The 17,447-nt window shown below is 37.4% G+C and overlaps 1 protein-coding gene across 1 annotated transcript; it reads left to right on the top strand.

Moving 5' to 3' along the window:
- The first annotated feature begins 10,236 nt into the window (after window positions 1-10,236).
- On the top strand, window positions 10,237-16,757 carry LOC127411075 (cytochrome P450 26B1-like). Its single transcript, XM_051646435.1, has 7 exons — window positions 10,237-10,349; window positions 10,855-11,200; window positions 11,974-12,198; window positions 12,657-12,932; window positions 13,019-13,174; window positions 13,539-13,946; window positions 15,467-16,757. The coding sequence occupies exons 2-7, from the start codon at window positions 10,997-10,999 to the stop codon at window positions 15,842-15,844; spliced, it is 1,647 nt and encodes a 548-aa protein (XP_051502395.1). The 5' UTR covers window positions 10,237-10,349; window positions 10,855-10,996; the 3' UTR covers window positions 15,845-16,757.
- The last annotated feature ends 690 nt before the right edge of the window (window positions 16,758-17,447 follow it).

The following is a 17,447-nucleotide window of genomic DNA, read 5'->3' as shown; positions in this document are numbered from 1 at the left end:
TTTTTTTTCACACTCTCTTTGTCTTTTCTGACTTTGTTGCGCTTTAATATCATGCAGTAACACACTGACATAGTCATTGATTTATTTCATCATGAAACAGAGTCCTTCCCCATGAAATCCGAACACAAGTGGTCACAGGAGACACATTTAAGTGGCCAGGTGTAAACAGCGATGTGTCTCACCTGACCACATCACCCGAGACGCATCTTAATGCCAGGTGGAAACGAGGTCATAGAGATGCATTGCTTCATTTTAAAATGTGTGCTTGTTTTCATACCAATAATGCTGACTTTGTTTGATCAGGCCTTAAGTCAAACAAGTGTTCAGCTAAGAATCAAGCTGCAGTCCTATGTATTAGGTTGATCGGTCAATTTTTTGTCAATGAAGCTAAGTGACTCTCTCTCTCCACTGTGTTTGTTCTCTATGCCACAAATGTAATATGATGGATTGGTTGAAGCTTGTTTAGGGACTTCACAGAGCATCCGAGTGTGGCTGATGGATTAGCAACATGTGGCATTATCCTTCGTCCTCTGATCTTAAAAAAATGGAGATGCAGATCTGCCTTCGACTCACTCTCATCCCGTAGAATCTCATTCATTCTATCATCTGTCTCTGTAACTGGGAGCCACATGTGTGTAATGTGAGTTTGAATGTGAAAGGACAGAAGATAAATCCATTTAGTTGTGATTAGATTACACTAGGCTAGACTGAATGGAATCAGTTGGAGAGGTGACAGAGAGAGGGGGGGTAAAACCACACAGACCCCTTTAACTCAATCCTTTAGAGTACAACGACATATTCATTAAGTCAGCCCAGCCCAGGACTGTGGTTTAAAATGAGCTGTGGTTCCCCCTCCCACTGCTTTTCCCTTAAAAACTTCCTTCCTTTTCTCTTTCATATTGATGGTCATGGAGAGGGCTTAAAGGTGATCGCGGTGGGGGGTTTGTGTGAGTGTGTGTGTGTGTGTGCACCTTTCTATAGGTTCTTCAAAACTCCTGATTTTCACAAGGTTTGGCACAAACCCAGTGCTTCATCCAATGCTGTCTCTGTCTCTCTGATCAATTCTCACTGTACAAAAAATAAAAAAAATAATTATACAATATCTAAACAACCTTAAAACAAGATACATTTGCTTGAGAAATGGCATAAGAAATTAAGTCTACAACCAGAAAAAAATATAAATTAAGTGAGGTTTATGCTTAAAAAAAGAAAACATCTGGTGTAAAAAAATAAATAAACAAATTTTTAAAAAAAAATCTGGTATGAAAAATAAGACTAATTCTAAGGGAAAACAAAATTAAATCAAAATGACGTTTATATAAAAAAATACATTAATTAATTAATTAGAATAATAATTTTAGAATAGTGTAAATTAGATTTTCAGTGCTTTGACCTTGGCCACTTAAAAAAAAGACTCAAGGTTTTCACCATGGCATTAAATAAAATGATGTTAAGATGATGAAACATCATGAGTTTGTACCCAGTCATTTCATAAATATTAAAGTTTACTTTGACTTAACTTGCTTTGTGCTGATTCACATATATAATGCAAACTGTTATAGTCTGGTGTCATGTGAAAATCTCGTGTGTGTTCAATTCAATATATTTTAGGCTCAATATCAGCAAAAAAGATATTAGATGCTTCATCTTCTTTCTAAACAGTCCACAAGAAACCCTTTCATCCTATAATTTGTTCAGTTTCTATTGAAACTCAAAGTATCTCCAAGTGTCACCACACAAGGCATGCAATTCGTACAATTACTGAGTCAAAAAAAGACAAGGGCCATTTAGGCTTTACTTTAACCCACACCATATTATAGTCTCGCATGCTCAAGTTGTGTCTTTCAGATGAGGAGGGTTAGACTGGCGACAGCATCATAAGTGAATTGAGTTCTTTATTGCAGTCAAGCCCTGTCATTCACCACAGGAAACTGTTTTCGAGGGGGAAGCGGGATGTTGAGTGATTGGCATTTTGGCCATCCAGGCAACTTCCTCTGGTTGGAGGAAGACCATTCAAATCTGTCTGTGTCAGAATAAAATCTATACCCACCTCTCCAATGTCCCTCCCAACCTCTCTCTGCTGGGAAAGACCATAACCCAAATTGGTAACAAGCAGTACAACAAATAACATAGAATTGGTTACAATAAAAGTAAACTACTGCATGAATAATAGATAAGCAGTCATGTCTGTGGTTTTGAGTTTGCTTAGGCAACCCTACCCTAAGAATGAAACCCATCATGCATATGTGCTTCAGATATGAATAGAATCTCAAACTGTGCAGTTTGTTGAGGAAAGGTGTACTGTTATCTTTCTAAGTGTTTGGACGTTTTTTTTCACCTAGCACACTATAAAACAGGTATAAGAATGCCATTGACTTACATTGATGGAAGGAACCGAGCCACATCTAGGCCTGGGGAATAGAATGTCATAGGCCGGTAAGCAATGACATAGCAACCAGCCAGAATACCTTAGCCAATGGCATGGCAATACGCTGTATAATGTATACGTTTTCTGTGTTTTTATCCAGTATTTCTGGGTCCATATAGCAAGAAAACTGTACTGGAATTACTTATTTGATGTTTCTGTGTTTTAAATGTTTACCATCTTCTGATTTCATTGCCAGCTTATTTCACCATGTGCTGTGTGTTTAGATTTTCCTTTCAATAAATCCATTTATCTGTGTAAAAACAGAAAGAGAGAGAGGGCTGTGGAGGTAAAGAAGGCTGGGAGAAGTGTAGGGGGTTGGACAGACATCAAATTCACACCCTTTAGAAACACATTCCAGACAGTGTATGTCTGAGCAGAGGCTCAGGTGATATATTCTTGGCTACCTCCTATGTAGCTATGGGTGAATGCTCAGACATCTGGAACACTAGACATTCCGGCAATATATTTCCTCTTATACATGATAAATGTGTATGTTTCCCATCTACAAGTAAAGCTATAATATATGATCTGCTTAAAAGCATAAATCAAGCCCATTCTTTCAGAGAGATACATACACACTAACATAGTGGTTCTCATCTGGTGGGTTGCAACTGAACAAATGGGTCACAGGTCTGTTCTGACAAGGTGGTGGACAGCAGGGGAAAAAACAATACTAAATGCATATAATAAAATGCAACAAACCACATAATTGTGCATAATATGGATAACAAAACAGATAGACTTTTAGTTGTTGCTTTTAAAGGCTGTGCATCCAATCAAATGGTATTTTGGCACAATTTATCTGTCACTTAGTAGAAGCTAGTCAGATTAGGCAGATGCCAACATGGACAGGTTGCATGATATTTCCTCATTTTTTAAAATAATTAACAAATAAAATAAAACACATGACTATATTAAATACATTTGTGTCACTAATTGATGTCCAAAATAAAATATGGGCCCTGAAGCAAAATCAATCATGAATCACTGCACTAATACACACATTAACAAAACAATCACAACTTCACAATGTTGTTGTTTATTCTAAGGATCTAAATCCTTTTTAACCCTTAGGCCTAAAGACACAGTGAGATCAGGTAAGTGGGAGAGAGAAAGAGGGATAGAGAGACAGTTTTGATAGATTTAATGGATTCAGGCTTTATGACTGAAACACCTTTTGAAAGCGAGCTTTTAAAAAAAAAACATTTAAGGTCCTTTTAAAGTCTTTGTCCTCCTCTTTCCTCTCTTGTATCCCTCTGTCTCTCTGTCCTTTTTGAATGAGTGCATTTGACCTCTTAATCACTGCCTGAGGTGAGCTCCACATGGCTAATGGATCTTTCTCACACACACACACACAGATTGTTAGTGTCTAAGAATGTAAACAGGGTGCCTCTTCAAATTGCTATTGTCGAGTGTGAGAAGAGAGGCAGATCCTGGCGCACACTGCCGCTGTCATGGTGTCCACAGGAAAGAGAAGTGTCTTCTTGATTCTAAAATGACTATAAACTCCTTTTAAATGTGTTGTTGTGAGCGAAGGCCTGTTAACACCAAGTCTGAATGGATAAATGAGTATAAAATATATTCGAATATATATATATATATATATATATATATATATATATAATGTAAATGTATTTCAAAAATGTATTTAAAAGTGTAAAAAAAAAAAAAAATCTTTTATTTTTTTTGCAAATAACTATTCGCATGGAGTTCTTTGGCAATTTATTTTTTTATTTACTTAGTTTTTCATTATCTGAACAATGTTTGGATACCTGAATAAATTATTCAGCATCCAAGCATTAAAAAAAAAAAAAGCAGTGCAAAGTTTTGGAGTTTTTACAGCCCTTGCAAAAACATGCTGTGGTGGTACTATGGTATAGTGATGGTATCAGATGGTAATACCATGGTACTTTGATATTTAAGTACCATGGTATTTACATGGTACTCTAAGGGACTTCCAAGAGCACCATGATACTACCATGATACATGTCCAAAAAAACAAAACAAAAAAAAAAAACACTTTTTGTAAGTGAGATACATTGTTTTGTTTTAGAATCTTTCTGTGCATGTTTATGGTGCTAAAAATTTTTGTTAACGGTCCTTTATTTTCTATGCAATTTCTGTATGCAATTGAAACTGCAACTGGGCATCCCAATGTCAAAAATGTCATAGTACATAAACTGTTTCTTTTTTTTTTTTTTTATTGCTTGGATGCCAAATAATTTATTCAGGTGCATAATTCTGTTACATTCAGAATCTCTCACTTGGATTGCTATAACATTGATTATTATTATGCATCTCTCTGGTTTGGGTTTGTTTTCCTTTATAGATCTTGAGTTATTGTGTTATTAAGACATCTTGATAATCGTAATAAAAAAGTTCAATTTGCTAAAATGAAATGATGAATCGTGGTATTGTGGTTTTGCCGTGTCACCATGGCGGCAAGGAGGAAGTGTAGGCCTCTGGGGTCAATGTATGAGGTCATGGGGCGACACCCAGAACAGAACCTGATACCCGCTCAGCGTCACACCCCTCTGACAGATAAGGAAGTCAGTCGGGTGGTCAGAAGTTGTTACACATCTAAAAACCTCCATCATGGCCCCAGGGCCTACATGCATGTCCCTCATTTCACACTCAGGAACACACACACATACAAAAATTATACCAAGCCAGGGGCATTGGGGGGGGGGGGGGGGGTTTATACCATGATCAATGGAAACATGTAAATGCTTCACGCTGCAACCCCCCCAATGTTCAAGACAAATCTATGCTCTTATACCAAGCCCAAATGAGATCTATACACTTTTTCAACTTATTTCCCTATTTCTCTCTCTCTCTCTCTCTCTCTCTCTCTCTTTTACACACACACACAGTGATGACAGGTTGCGTCTGAGAGGAGGGAAAGCCCCTTAAGAATCAAAGCAGGACAACCAGGAGACGAGTGTGCATCTGTGTTTATATGTGTGAAATATGAGTCGTGGGGGACTACCTTGATGAAAGACAGTCTTCTTTCTATATCCATAGAGTATATCTTGCTGAAAGTTTTTTTTATTATTATTAAATTATTTAAAAATATTATTTAATTTTCTCTCATTTTTATTTAATTTTGTAATAAGTGTATTAACATTACTGACACCTCATTTTTATTTTATTTTTTATTTCTCTTTTCTGTCATCTGTTTATGTGTATGTAATGGCAATATGTTATCCATAATAATCATGTCAATAAACTTGAAACTTCTTTAATAGTGAAAGAATAGTGAAGAAATATTATTCTGTCACTTTATGTGTTTCTCTCTCACTCTTTGTCTATCTCTCTCCATCTCCTTTTTATTTCTTTATACTATATCATTTCTCATATACCCTATAATTCTCATAATCATCTCTCTGCTTTTGAACTCTTTTCAAGTGTCTGATGTCCCGGAGCCTTTGCACACTGAGGGGTGTCTCTGTTCAACAGGAAGTGTTTTTTTGTACTGTTGACAGATGAGGCTGTACCTCTGATCATTGGTAGAGACACTTTCTCTCCCACTGACCCCTACACTGAGTCCAGAAGCTGCGGTCAGGAGCTGATGATTGAGCAGCATTAGAGAGCAAGGGATAGGGTGACCACTTAAAACGCAGTTGTGTGCATCTCTTTCAGTGTATTGTGTTGGGGAGAATTTGTGTGTGCTGCTCTAGATTTCAGAGAAACTCTATATGGTTTTCTGCTAAGACTACACATCACTTGAGTACTAAGTTTGAGCAGAGTTCACGTTAAATTCCATGTGTGCCTTTGCAAGGTCAAAATTTCAGAAAATGTCCCCAGAAGTTAGCTAAATCTGAGAGATGTCCTCAAAACAATTCATAAAGAAATTTTCAGGTTTAATACAAGTTCAGCTCAAAAAATAATTTGGACTCATTCATTAAAAAATAAAAAAATGCAGTTACAGTGAGGCAAATTACAATGGAAGTGAATGGGGCCAGTCCATAATGTTAAAATACACACTGTTTAAAAGTATAGCCACGAGATGTAAAACATTATACACATTAACTTGATTTTGGTGCAATAAAATCAGGGACTTACTGGTGTTATGGCGTTACAGGTTTCACTGGCGTAACGACGTCATGACAACAACATTGTAATATTGGATGTAACTTTACACAGTTAAGATTAGTAAGCAATTTTATCACACTAAAATCATGTTAATACATACAATGTTTACATCTTTTGGGTATATTTTTGAAACAGTGTGTATTTTAATGTGCATCGCCCTTGGCCCCATTCACGTCCATTGTTAGCGCCTTATTGTAACTGCAGTTATTGCTTTTTTTAAATAAATGAGGGACAACTACCACCCCTGGAGTTCGCTAGTTCACTAGTTCGCTAGTTCGAATCCCAGGGCATGCTGAGTGACTCCAGCCAGGTCTCCTAAGCAACCAAATTGGCCAGGTTGCTAGGGAGGGTAGAGTCACATGCGGTAACCTCCTCGTGGTCGCTATAATGTGGTTCGTTCTCGGTGGGGCGCGTGGTGAGTTGAGCATGGATGCCGCGGTGGATGGCGTGAAGCCTCCACACACGCTATGTCTCCGTGGCAACGTGCTCAACAAGCCACATGATAAGATGCGTGGGTTGATGATCTCAGACACGGAGGCAACTGGGATTCGTCCTCTGCCACCCAGATTGAGGCGAATCACTATGTGACTATGAGGACTTAAAAGTGCACTGGGAATTGGGCATTCCAAATTGGGGGAAAAAGGGGGAAAAATTTTTAATTTGAAAAAAATACAAAAATAAAATACAAAAAATAAATGAGGGACAAGTTTATTTTTTTATTATTTTTTTTTATTATAAACAACATTATGCAACAATTGCTGTCAATTGGTCTTCCCTTGTATTGAACCCGGAATGTTAAGTTAATAATGTTTTTATTTCCTTCTAAAAATGCCAAAAGTCAGTTGAAGGGTTAAGGTTTCAGTTAGATATTGGTTAGTGCAAAACTCACCAAGATGATAGGGTATTGTGGGTGGTTTCTTAGTGGTTGCTATGGTGTTCTGGGTGGTTGCTAGGTGGTTGTTTACTTGCTCAAAAAAGCCCATCCCCAAGTTTCCATGATTTTGTGGTCCCTAGATATGGCTCAAGTCCATCCTTCAATTTAAATCAATGGGGTTTTCTTGTCCATTGATCATCTGCCTGGCAAAAATTGTATGTTTGATTGCTTAAAGTAATGGCACATCTCTCCTCAACATGTCGCACAGTTTGAGACTTGAGCACAAACAGTGTAGGATGAGATATGTACTGAAGATTAATACTTAGGGGTTTGTTTAAATCCCTAATCCTATGAATGAGTGATAGTATTGATTCTTGCCTTAGCAAACAAAACAAATAATAATCGTTATGCTTGCCTCAGCAAGCACAGTTAAAATACACTTATTTTAAGAACAACTGAAGTCAATGGAATTTTCCAATTTAGATAGGAAGGTAAGCGTGTGTGTTCATTGGTAATACACTTCATTGCTGTAAAAAGCCAACAGGATGTAATATTTGTCATGAGGTGCGTGTCTGAACAGAGAGAAGGGACATTTTCAGCACGTCACTAACCAGCCACAGAAAAATGATCCTCCAAATGTGTGTACTTACACACAAGTTGATCAAAGCCGATTTTGATATCAAAGATCAGCGTTGTCAGTGAAGGCACTGAAACACTCTTTATGTGTCTGTTTTAGCAAGGGGAAAAATCAACAGAAAGTTATTATTGCCTTAGATAACATCAACAGTTTCACGTTTAATGTTAATTATGATGAATTTCATACGGGCACACTGTAAAATTCTGTTCTAATTTATCTGGTTTTGTGATGTGGTTTTGGTGACTTGGGATGATGTCATCCTTTTAATATGATAGATGATTTGGTGAGAGGGTCGAAATGTTTTGGGTGTAACATATTTTGTTAGTTAACCTAAAAAACATGCTTTATGTGGCAACAGCTAAAATTTTTTTTTTTATTTAAAGACAATCAACCTTAATACATTATGGTTACACTAACAAAGGTAATTTTAAGAGTCAGATCTGGCAGAAATAGATAAAAACTTTGTTCATCGACTTTTTACAGTGTATTTTATAATAGAGTGTGTCTGTGAATGTGTACATTTGTTTGTGGTATGATATGTGTGTGTGTGTGTGTGTGTGTGTGTGTGTGTGTGTGTATGTGTGTGTGTGTGTGTGTGTGTGCGTGCGTGCGTGCGTGCGCGCGCGCGCGAGGGAGAGAGAGGAGACCTGGCCATGAGTGTGTTATGTGGCAAGCCCTTGCATGTCTTTAAACTGACTTTGAGCTTTAGTTGGTATTCTGAGTCTCAGTTGTTAAAATTAATAAGGGGATTTGTTCACTCACCCCAGACAGGGAATGTCTTCAATACTTCTCTCTCTTCTGCCCTTTCTCACCTAAAAGTCTAAAAGAAGAGAAGAGAAGAGAAGAGAAGAGAAGAGAAGAGAAGAGAAGAGAAGAGAAGAGAAGAGAAGAGAAGAGAAGAGAACCTTACCTAACCAAACAGATCACAACAGAAAGCTTGAGATACCACTGTGACCTGAGGGAAGACAGACAGTTTCTTATGAGGGTTTCACATTTAGAATTACACTCTTATTCTCTATTTGTAAATTACAATGTTAATATGCTGCATGTTTAATGCTTACATTTATACTTGAACCTTAAAATTATGATTACACAAGACATGCATAGCCTGTTAATGTCAGTTAATGTTAATTGCAAACTTTTACATTATTTCATGGTTAGGTTATATTTGCATTTTTATTATTATTATTATTATTATTATTATTATTATTATTATTATTACCATTGAAATGCAAACACAAATTATTTTGGTGATGTTTATGATACAATAACATATCAGCAATCTTTGCTTTAATTTATTTAATTTAATTTTATTTTTATTTATTTTTTTGTCAGAGTTGCCAATGCGTGAACGAATACTACGATAAATTTACATCTCATTCAGTTTTGTCAATGTCATAATTTTTATGACTATTATTACTTGGAATCACCGAAAAAAAAAAAAAATAAAAAAAAAAAAACTTGAACACACAACTGACACATAATTTGGCTTAAATTCCATGTAAATTAAGAAAAAAAATGTCTTTAAAGTTCTTTAAACCAGTGTCGGGCATGTTTCTGTTTAGAAAAGTCAACGTCGTGAGTTTTTTTTTTTTTTTTTTTAATTATTATTATTATTATTATTTACGTTTCTCAGGAATGTACCTATCTACTGTTTTACCTGTTTAACGTTCGATAAAAACGTAATTTTTATTATATCATTTTAACTGTCTGTGCCAATACCGATTTGAAATTATTCAGAGAACAACAGATCACGTTTTTACTAATATATGATTTCCGAAAATAACGGATCAGAAAAGGTTCTCACAGTGTGCGACCCCTGGATTTGGCAATAAATAAATAAAGTATAGGTATTGTAAACTATTTTTTAAACAATTTTAAAATAAAATAGGCTTACCATGCCTTTACTGTGTCATTTAACTTTAGAAAACGTAATGACAAGTGGATCGAAAGGAATCTCAATGAGGAAACAGGTGACCAATCAGTAAAAATCCCTAAAGTCTCTCTCTCTCTCTCTCTCTCTCTCTCTCTCTCTCTCTCTCTCTCATTCCATTTGTTGACGCAATATAAAAGTTCAAACCTTCCCCATCCCCTGTGATCTATCCACGACCTCTTCAACTATCAGAGAAAAAAAAAAAAAAAAAAAAAAAAAAAACTTGATACGTCACTGGTGAAGGTGGTTCATAATTTGCGCCAATACTTATAAAGCCTGAGCGCGCGAGATGTACTGAAGATTGCGCACATTAGAGAGAAAGACTCAAGAAGCTTCAAGAGCTCACTGCATGTCATCTGTATGCTTTTACACTTGTGCTGAGGTGAGTACACAGTCATTGTCTCACTCTTAGCTCCGAAATTATAGATGCTGTTATTTTCGAATACTGATGCCATGTTTTAAACATTTTAAACACAGAGATTGTAATGGTATAGCCTACCTTTGGGCACATATAATTTCACTTACTCGGAAGTGTTCTTAGAACAGAAAGGAATAGCACAGGTTTTCCGTTTGCAGCAAAACTGTCTTCAGTCTCTTTCAATCTCTAGCCTATTTCAAGTTCATTTCGAGTCTGATATACAGTCAGAGCCATGGGTGAGAGAAAAAGGGATGTCCCAGTGAGTTTGGCAGCCCCCAAAAAGGTGGCTGAACTCGGATGAAAGACATGCCAGCGCATGCACTTGTAAAACTGTTTGGAATAGTTGTCAGTTTCTTGTCATTCTTTGGGAAGCTGGAAAATAGATTGAATGTAGAGTAGATTTCCTCTCATTTTAGTGCTGTGGACTCCATGAAACGTATGTCAAACCCGTGTCTATGTTCATTCCTAGATATCCAAGGAGCGCGTAAAGGGATCTTTTGGAGTGTTGCTCAACTTTTGGAGGCGCTCCATCAAGAAATCCCCACGGGAACGACACGCACAAGCGCACGTGGATATCTTTTTTTATTATTATTATTTTACTATCGTTGGAGATGTTCTGGCACGATTTCTGCCTCGTGCCTACGTTGCTGGCGGCTGTCGGTGCCGTCTTACCGGCTCTGCTGTTGCTCGTGATTTCGAGGTTGCTTTGGGAGTTCAGGTGGAGCATCACCCGTGATCGGGCGTGTAAACTCCCACTCCCACAAGGCTCCATGGGCTGGCCGCTGGTCGGAGAAACTTTCCATTGGCTTTTCCAGGTAAGTCTAACAAGCGTTCCAAAACTCACTCCCTCTCTCTGTAATAAAAACGTTAACCTAACAATGTGCTTCACTTGGTTACATGTAAGTTAACTGTTGATTCAAGTCAGAAATATTATTGATTATTTAATAACATCACTGAATCAACCTGAACACATTAGGTTACACACATAAATAAATAAATAAATAAATAAATAAATAAATAAAGGGTTAGATCAGACAGAAACAACTCTTTAAGGTCACAGTTGCACCTTTTACAGTGTATATTCTTGATATCTCAATTATGTTTACTTTTTGTAGCCCATCAACTATAAAGTCAAATCTTATATTACAGTGCTGTCAGTGTATTTACAAATTCTAATAATTAGTAGGCTATTATTTTACTTGTAAACTACATGTGAAATTATCTCGTGTAGCCACTAGTGATTACGAGTTGTTTTTGGCATTGTAGTAATTACTATTGCTGTTGTTATAGTGTTACCAATTATTATGTTAAACACTGTTTAATGTTGTCACCATAAAAAGGAGTATGAAGGGTATGAGCCAGTTCTCTGCTGCCCTAAAAAACAAATGCACGAGGGAAATTATACCCTGGCATGTGTAAACTTGATGAGGGTGTTATTTCCTCACTGTGGTAAAAGAAAAAATGTTTTCACCGTGATTTCCCTGTGCGGTGCCAGAACTGATCATTCCATTCCAGAAGTTGCAACAACAACTTCTAACAACTATCTGAAAGCTTTGCAATAAACCTCTATCTCTCTCCCTTATAATAGGGGTCCGGCTTTCACATCTCCAGACGTGAGAAACATGGAAATGTTTTTAAAACGCACCTTTTGGGCAAACCCGTTATCCGGGTGACTGGCGCAGAAAACATCCGCAAGATTCTGTTGGGTGAACACACGCTGGTGTGCACGCAGTGGCCCCAGAGTACGCGCATCATCCTCGGGCCCCACACCCTGGTCAACTCGGTCGGTGACCTGCACAAGAGGAAAAGAAAAGTAAGCCCAGTGCCTATAATGCATGCAGCCTATCCAGTATAGGTGTGATGAGAAACTGGCTTGCACAAATCTCTGATACATGACGAAGTATCAAGTATGACTGGTTTATTTAATTGATTAAAGCCCACGCTTATTTACAAAACCACTCATAATGGCTGAATAAATAAGTGTTTGTTTTGTAAACGTCACTTTCACTTTAACAATTGAGTCCTGAACTGCTTTTTTAAAACCAGTTTGTCCTATTTACAATTATTTTTAATTAACGTAGCCTATTTTGTTCACTCCATGTTTTCATTATCATGCATTCTAACAAACACTGCTTTATGAATGCTTCAATGAAAAAAAGCTTGCTGTGAATTTTATATGGCTTTTCTATTTTACTTGAATAATAGAATAGAAAAATTATTTAAAAGTTTTTTGTGTTTTATAAATAAACCATTTTTTTATTTGCTTCTTAGATCCTCGCAAAAGTGTTTGGCCGTGGCGCACTGGAGACGTATCTAACGCGCCTTCAAGACGTCGTCAAGTCTGAAATCGCCAAGTGGTGCACCGAGACCGGCTCTGTGGATGTGTACGCCGCGGCCAAGTCACTCACTTTCCGCATCGCGGTGCGCGTCCTGCTGGGTCTGCGCTTGGAGGAGCAGCGCATCGTCTACCTTTCCAAAACCTTTGAACAACTCATGAACAACCTCTTCTCCCTTCCCATTGACACCCCAATTAGCGGACTGCGCAAGGTGAGAATAGCTATCTCAGTCTGTCATAAAATCCTGGTCTCTTCTAAAACTTTTAGGCATGACCATATAGTGGCTTCTTGTTGTAGGGAATCAGAGCCCGTGAGATTCTGCACTCTGTCATGGAGAAGATCATAGAGGAGAAACTGACAAAGCAGCAAGCCAACGATTACTGCGACGCTTTTGACTATATGCTGAGTAGTGCGAAGGAAAATGACTACGAACTCACAATGCAGGAACTCAAGGTAAAACCTCAACTCATGGATCAATCCAAACATCATAACGAGAATTTCATGTAAACTCCACTCACGAGTTTATCTTTGTGCGCTATAAAATCAAGTGAATACACCATGGCTTGACTGTTACCCATTTTATTCAATTTAGTAGCCTAGGCAACGACTTCATGCATAGTAACCCAAAATGTATAATTAATCATCATTATTATTATTTGTATTATTAAAATAACTCTATTCTCTATATAGTTTGCACTTACACCCTTCAGAAAACTTTAAATGATCAGTCGTTTGTTTTGCAGTAGGCCCTATATCTATATTGAATTTCCCTTTAAGAAAAGCGTTTGCTGAGTAAATCAGTTCATATGTATTTCAGGACACTGCAGTGGAGTTAATCTTCGCTGCGCACTCCACCACCGCCAGCGCATCAACATCCCTCATCCTGCAGCTGCTGCGCCATCCAGACGTGAGCGAGCGCGCCAGAGCGGAGCTTGAAAGCGAGGGGCTGATCGGTGACGCGCACAGCTGTCAGTCTCGTTGCCATGGGAACGCCATCAGCGAGGCAAGCGATGCTTCAGAGAAGAGATCAGCGGTGAATAAAACAACGTGTTTTGAAGCAGGGGAAATGGAAGAGGGGCGTCGCTCTCGGACCCACGTTCCTTACCTAAGTTTGGAGAAACTGAGCCAGCTTTCATACCTGGACTGTGTGGTCAAGGAGGTGCTTCGGTTCCTCCCACCGGTGTCTGGGGGTTACAGAACAGTGCTGAAAACATTTGAATTGAATGTGAGTTGATTTTTTTCTTCTTCAAAAAACATTTAGAGTAATTCACTGATTTCATCAGTCACCCTTTCCTCAGGTTATATATTTACCCCAGTAGGTAGCGACAAATGTGCATCTTTTATATGTTATTAATGAGTTACAGAATGGTGCATGACCTAAACAATGGAAGTGAACAATAAGATTCATTTACTTAAAGGGATAGTTCACCCAAAAATGAAAATTCTCTCATCATTTACTCACCCTCATGCTATCCCAGTTGTGTATGACTTTCTTTCTTCAGCAGAACACAAACAAAGATATCTCAGCTCTGTGGGTCCATACAATGCAAGTGAATGGTGATCAGACCTTTGTAGCTCCAAAAATCACATACAAGAAACATAGAAGTAATCCATAAGACTCCAGTGGTTAAATATCTTCAAAGCAATATAATAGGTGCAGGTGAGTAATGTGTGCATTAGTTCTGTCTGATGCTAAACATATCTAAATGATGAAACAAGGATTAAACTAATGGCACAGGCTCACTGGCCTTAAAAGGTTCATGATAATTTGGAGATGGGTGTGCTTGGAGCCCATTTGCCTATATTGGACTCTGGTGATTAGTCAGGTCACCATAAAGAAAAAGCAACTTGTTACAAAAATACAAATAGAAACTGTATTGGTGAATGGTGATCAGACCTTTGTAGCTCCAAAAATCACATACAAGAAACATAGAAGTAATCCATAAGACTCCAGTGGTTAAATATCTTCAGAAGCAATATAATAGGTGCAGGTGAGAAACAGATCAAAATTGAAGTCCTTTTTTTTACTCTAAATCTCCATGTTCACTTTTACATCTGAAAGTCACATATAGTGCCTGTTTAGTTTCACATTTGGAAGTGAAAGTGGAGATTTAGAGTAAAAAGGGACTTAAATATTGTTCTGTTTCTCATCCACACCTATTATATTACTTCTGAAGATATGGATTTAAACACTGGAGTCATATGGATTACTTTTATGTTTCCTTTATGTGATTTTTGGAGCTGCAAAGGTCTGATTACCATTCACTCTATGGACTTACAGAGCTGAGATATTTTTCTAAAAATCTTCGTTCGTGTTCTGTTGAAGAAAGAAAGTCATACACATCTGGGATGGCACGAGGGTGAGTGAATTATAAGAGAATTTTCATTTTTGGGGGGAAAAATCCCTTTAAAGGATTCTTACAAAAACACTGAATCGTTCATGAACGAAACACTACTACACTAATATACTAAGTATTGCATTCTAAGAGAGCAGAGTTGCATTGATTTTCCTCAATCACAAATGCATACTGTTTAATTTGAGTTCAAGGTCTAATTAGTGTTAGGAACTCATTTTATGTTCTTGATCGAATACTCATGCAATTTGTAGTGTTTCTTGTCCACCAAACACTGTATGTCTAATGATGTTATTTATTTAGTTAGTTAGTTAGTTATCTCAGGAGGATATGCAATAACACATTTTGTGCTTTGGCTAGCATATAAACCCACGCTATTCTGCATATGCAGGGTTATCAGATCCCCAAGGGCTGGAGCGTTATGTACAGTATCCGGGACACGCACGAGACTGCAGAAGCGTATCAGAACCCGGAGCTTTTTAACCCAGATCGGTTCTGTGCTGATCGAGATGAGAGCAAAACTGACCGCTTTAGTTATGTGCCTTTTGGCGGTGGCGTGAGAAGATGCATCGGACGGGAACTCGCTTTGATTGTGCTGAAAACTCTTGCTGTGGAGTTGCTCGCCACAGCGGACTGGACTCTGGCGACGGAGAGTTATCCGAGGATGCAGACGGTGCCGATCGTGCATCCGGTCAATGGATTGCACGTGTTTTTTAACTACAGAAACCATGGGATTGAGAGAAACCGGAGGGAGTCCACTCATATATAGGAAAAAACTGAAATTAGACACTGTTTCATATAGAAATTTAACAGACAAATGCCAAAACTGCTATTTGGAATCATTAAATTAAATGCAATGTCCCTCTTGATACCTGTGTAAAATAAAAACTCTCATTTATCCACTTGAAAAACAGTGGGATGAAGTGATGGATATGGACATTAGAGAAAACTGAATGCATGCAACTTACTTCAGCCTGAAAAACCAAGCCATGTTGATGTGCATGACATCAAAACCTTTATATCTTGTTCATAGAAAAAGAGAATATAGATGCATTTAAATCTCAGCCTTGTTTGTGATACATAAACATAACCAGTTTTTGGTTTGTGAAATGAAGTAGGAACATTATTAAGCTCTATTTATACTTATGTTAAGGAGACTAGCTTTTTTTCAAAGAAAATAGTTCACTAAATAATAATAATAATAATAATAATAATAATAATAATAATAACTATTATGCCACTTTCTTTAGTTTCTAGACCACTGTCTAATTAAAATGACTGGTTATCTGTACATGCTGTCTTTGTGTACTCTAGTACTTACAGAAGTTACATATTGCTTTAATAACATAAATAGGCTACTAATGAATAGTTGTTTGTGTTTATTATGAATGTAAGCTGTGAAAAACGATCCTTGTGTTGTGAACTGCATGGGGGATCGGAATAAATACAGGGAAGGAGAAAACAAGCAGCACTTTTTCTCCAAAATAGGAGTATATGTACTTGTCTTGTCAATAAATGTGTGTAATATGTAGTTCATGTGCTCGTGTGTCTTGATGAGTAGGTACTCAGTATTCATATTAATTTTATATATTCTACTGTACCCACTGTATTTTGAAATGTGCATTCAGAGTTCTGCTAGTGTTTAAGGTATCTCTGTTCAATAAAGAGATTTGATGTGTTTATAAGCAGTTTGCTTTCTATGACTTTTGTCTCTTTTTACACTCTTAAAATGGTTCCAATTTTGAACCTAAAAGGTTTTTAAGTTCTGATGCCATAGGATAACTTTTTATTCTTTAGTTCTTTCGAAAACTCTCTATGTATTGGTGCTTAAAGAACACAGAAACCAATATGCTGATCTGATCTGAAGATCCTTTAATGTAACATCAAGAACTTTCCAAAGAAGTCTCTGAAGAAAACAGCATAATTTTCATGCCCAGATAAAGTTTTAGTTTTGCACTTAACACAATTATCAAGATTGCATTAAGCCTCCAAAACACTTTTCTTCTTCCAAGGCTACAGCTTGCAGTGAGATATTGACTATTAACAATGTTTACATTGTAATGCAACCATTTTCTGAAAGCGTTTTGTGCTATGTGAGCTTAAGCAGCTCTAAGGGTTAAAAGAGATGTTATGACTCAGTGTTACAGGCCATCGGAAGGTCAGGTGGGACAGGATGGGACAATGGAAGCTGGCTAAACCCAGTGCACATTGAAATGGCATGACTAATGTGTGCATTAGTTCTGTCTGATGCTAAACATATCTAAATGATGAAACAAGGATTAAACTAATGGCACAGGCTCACTGGCCTTAAAAGGTTCATGATAATTTGGAGATGGGTGTGCTTGGAGCCCATTTGCCTATATTGGACTCTG

The sequence above is a fragment of the Myxocyprinus asiaticus genome, chromosome 20 (genome assembly GCF_019703515.2).
Source record: "Myxocyprinus asiaticus isolate MX2 ecotype Aquarium Trade chromosome 20, UBuf_Myxa_2, whole genome shotgun sequence".
Classification (NCBI taxonomy): domain Eukaryota; kingdom Metazoa; phylum Chordata; class Actinopteri; order Cypriniformes; family Catostomidae; genus Myxocyprinus; species Myxocyprinus asiaticus.
This window is presented reverse-complemented; position numbering and strand designations above follow the sequence as displayed.

Excerpts from the sequence above, each read along its gene's own strand:
- LOC127411075 (XM_051646435.1), top strand. The coding sequence starts at position 10,997 with ATGTTCTGGCACGATTTCTGCCTCGTGCCTACGTTGCTGGCGGCTGTC. Across the intron at positions 11,201-11,973 it reads CTTTCCATTGGCTTTTCCAG|GGGTCCGGCTTTCACATCTC; the intron begins GTAAGTCTAACA and ends CCCTTATAATAG. Across the intron at positions 12,199-12,656 it reads TGCACAAGAGGAAAAGAAAA|ATCCTCGCAAAAGTGTTTGG; the intron begins GTAAGCCCAGTG and ends TTTGCTTCTTAG.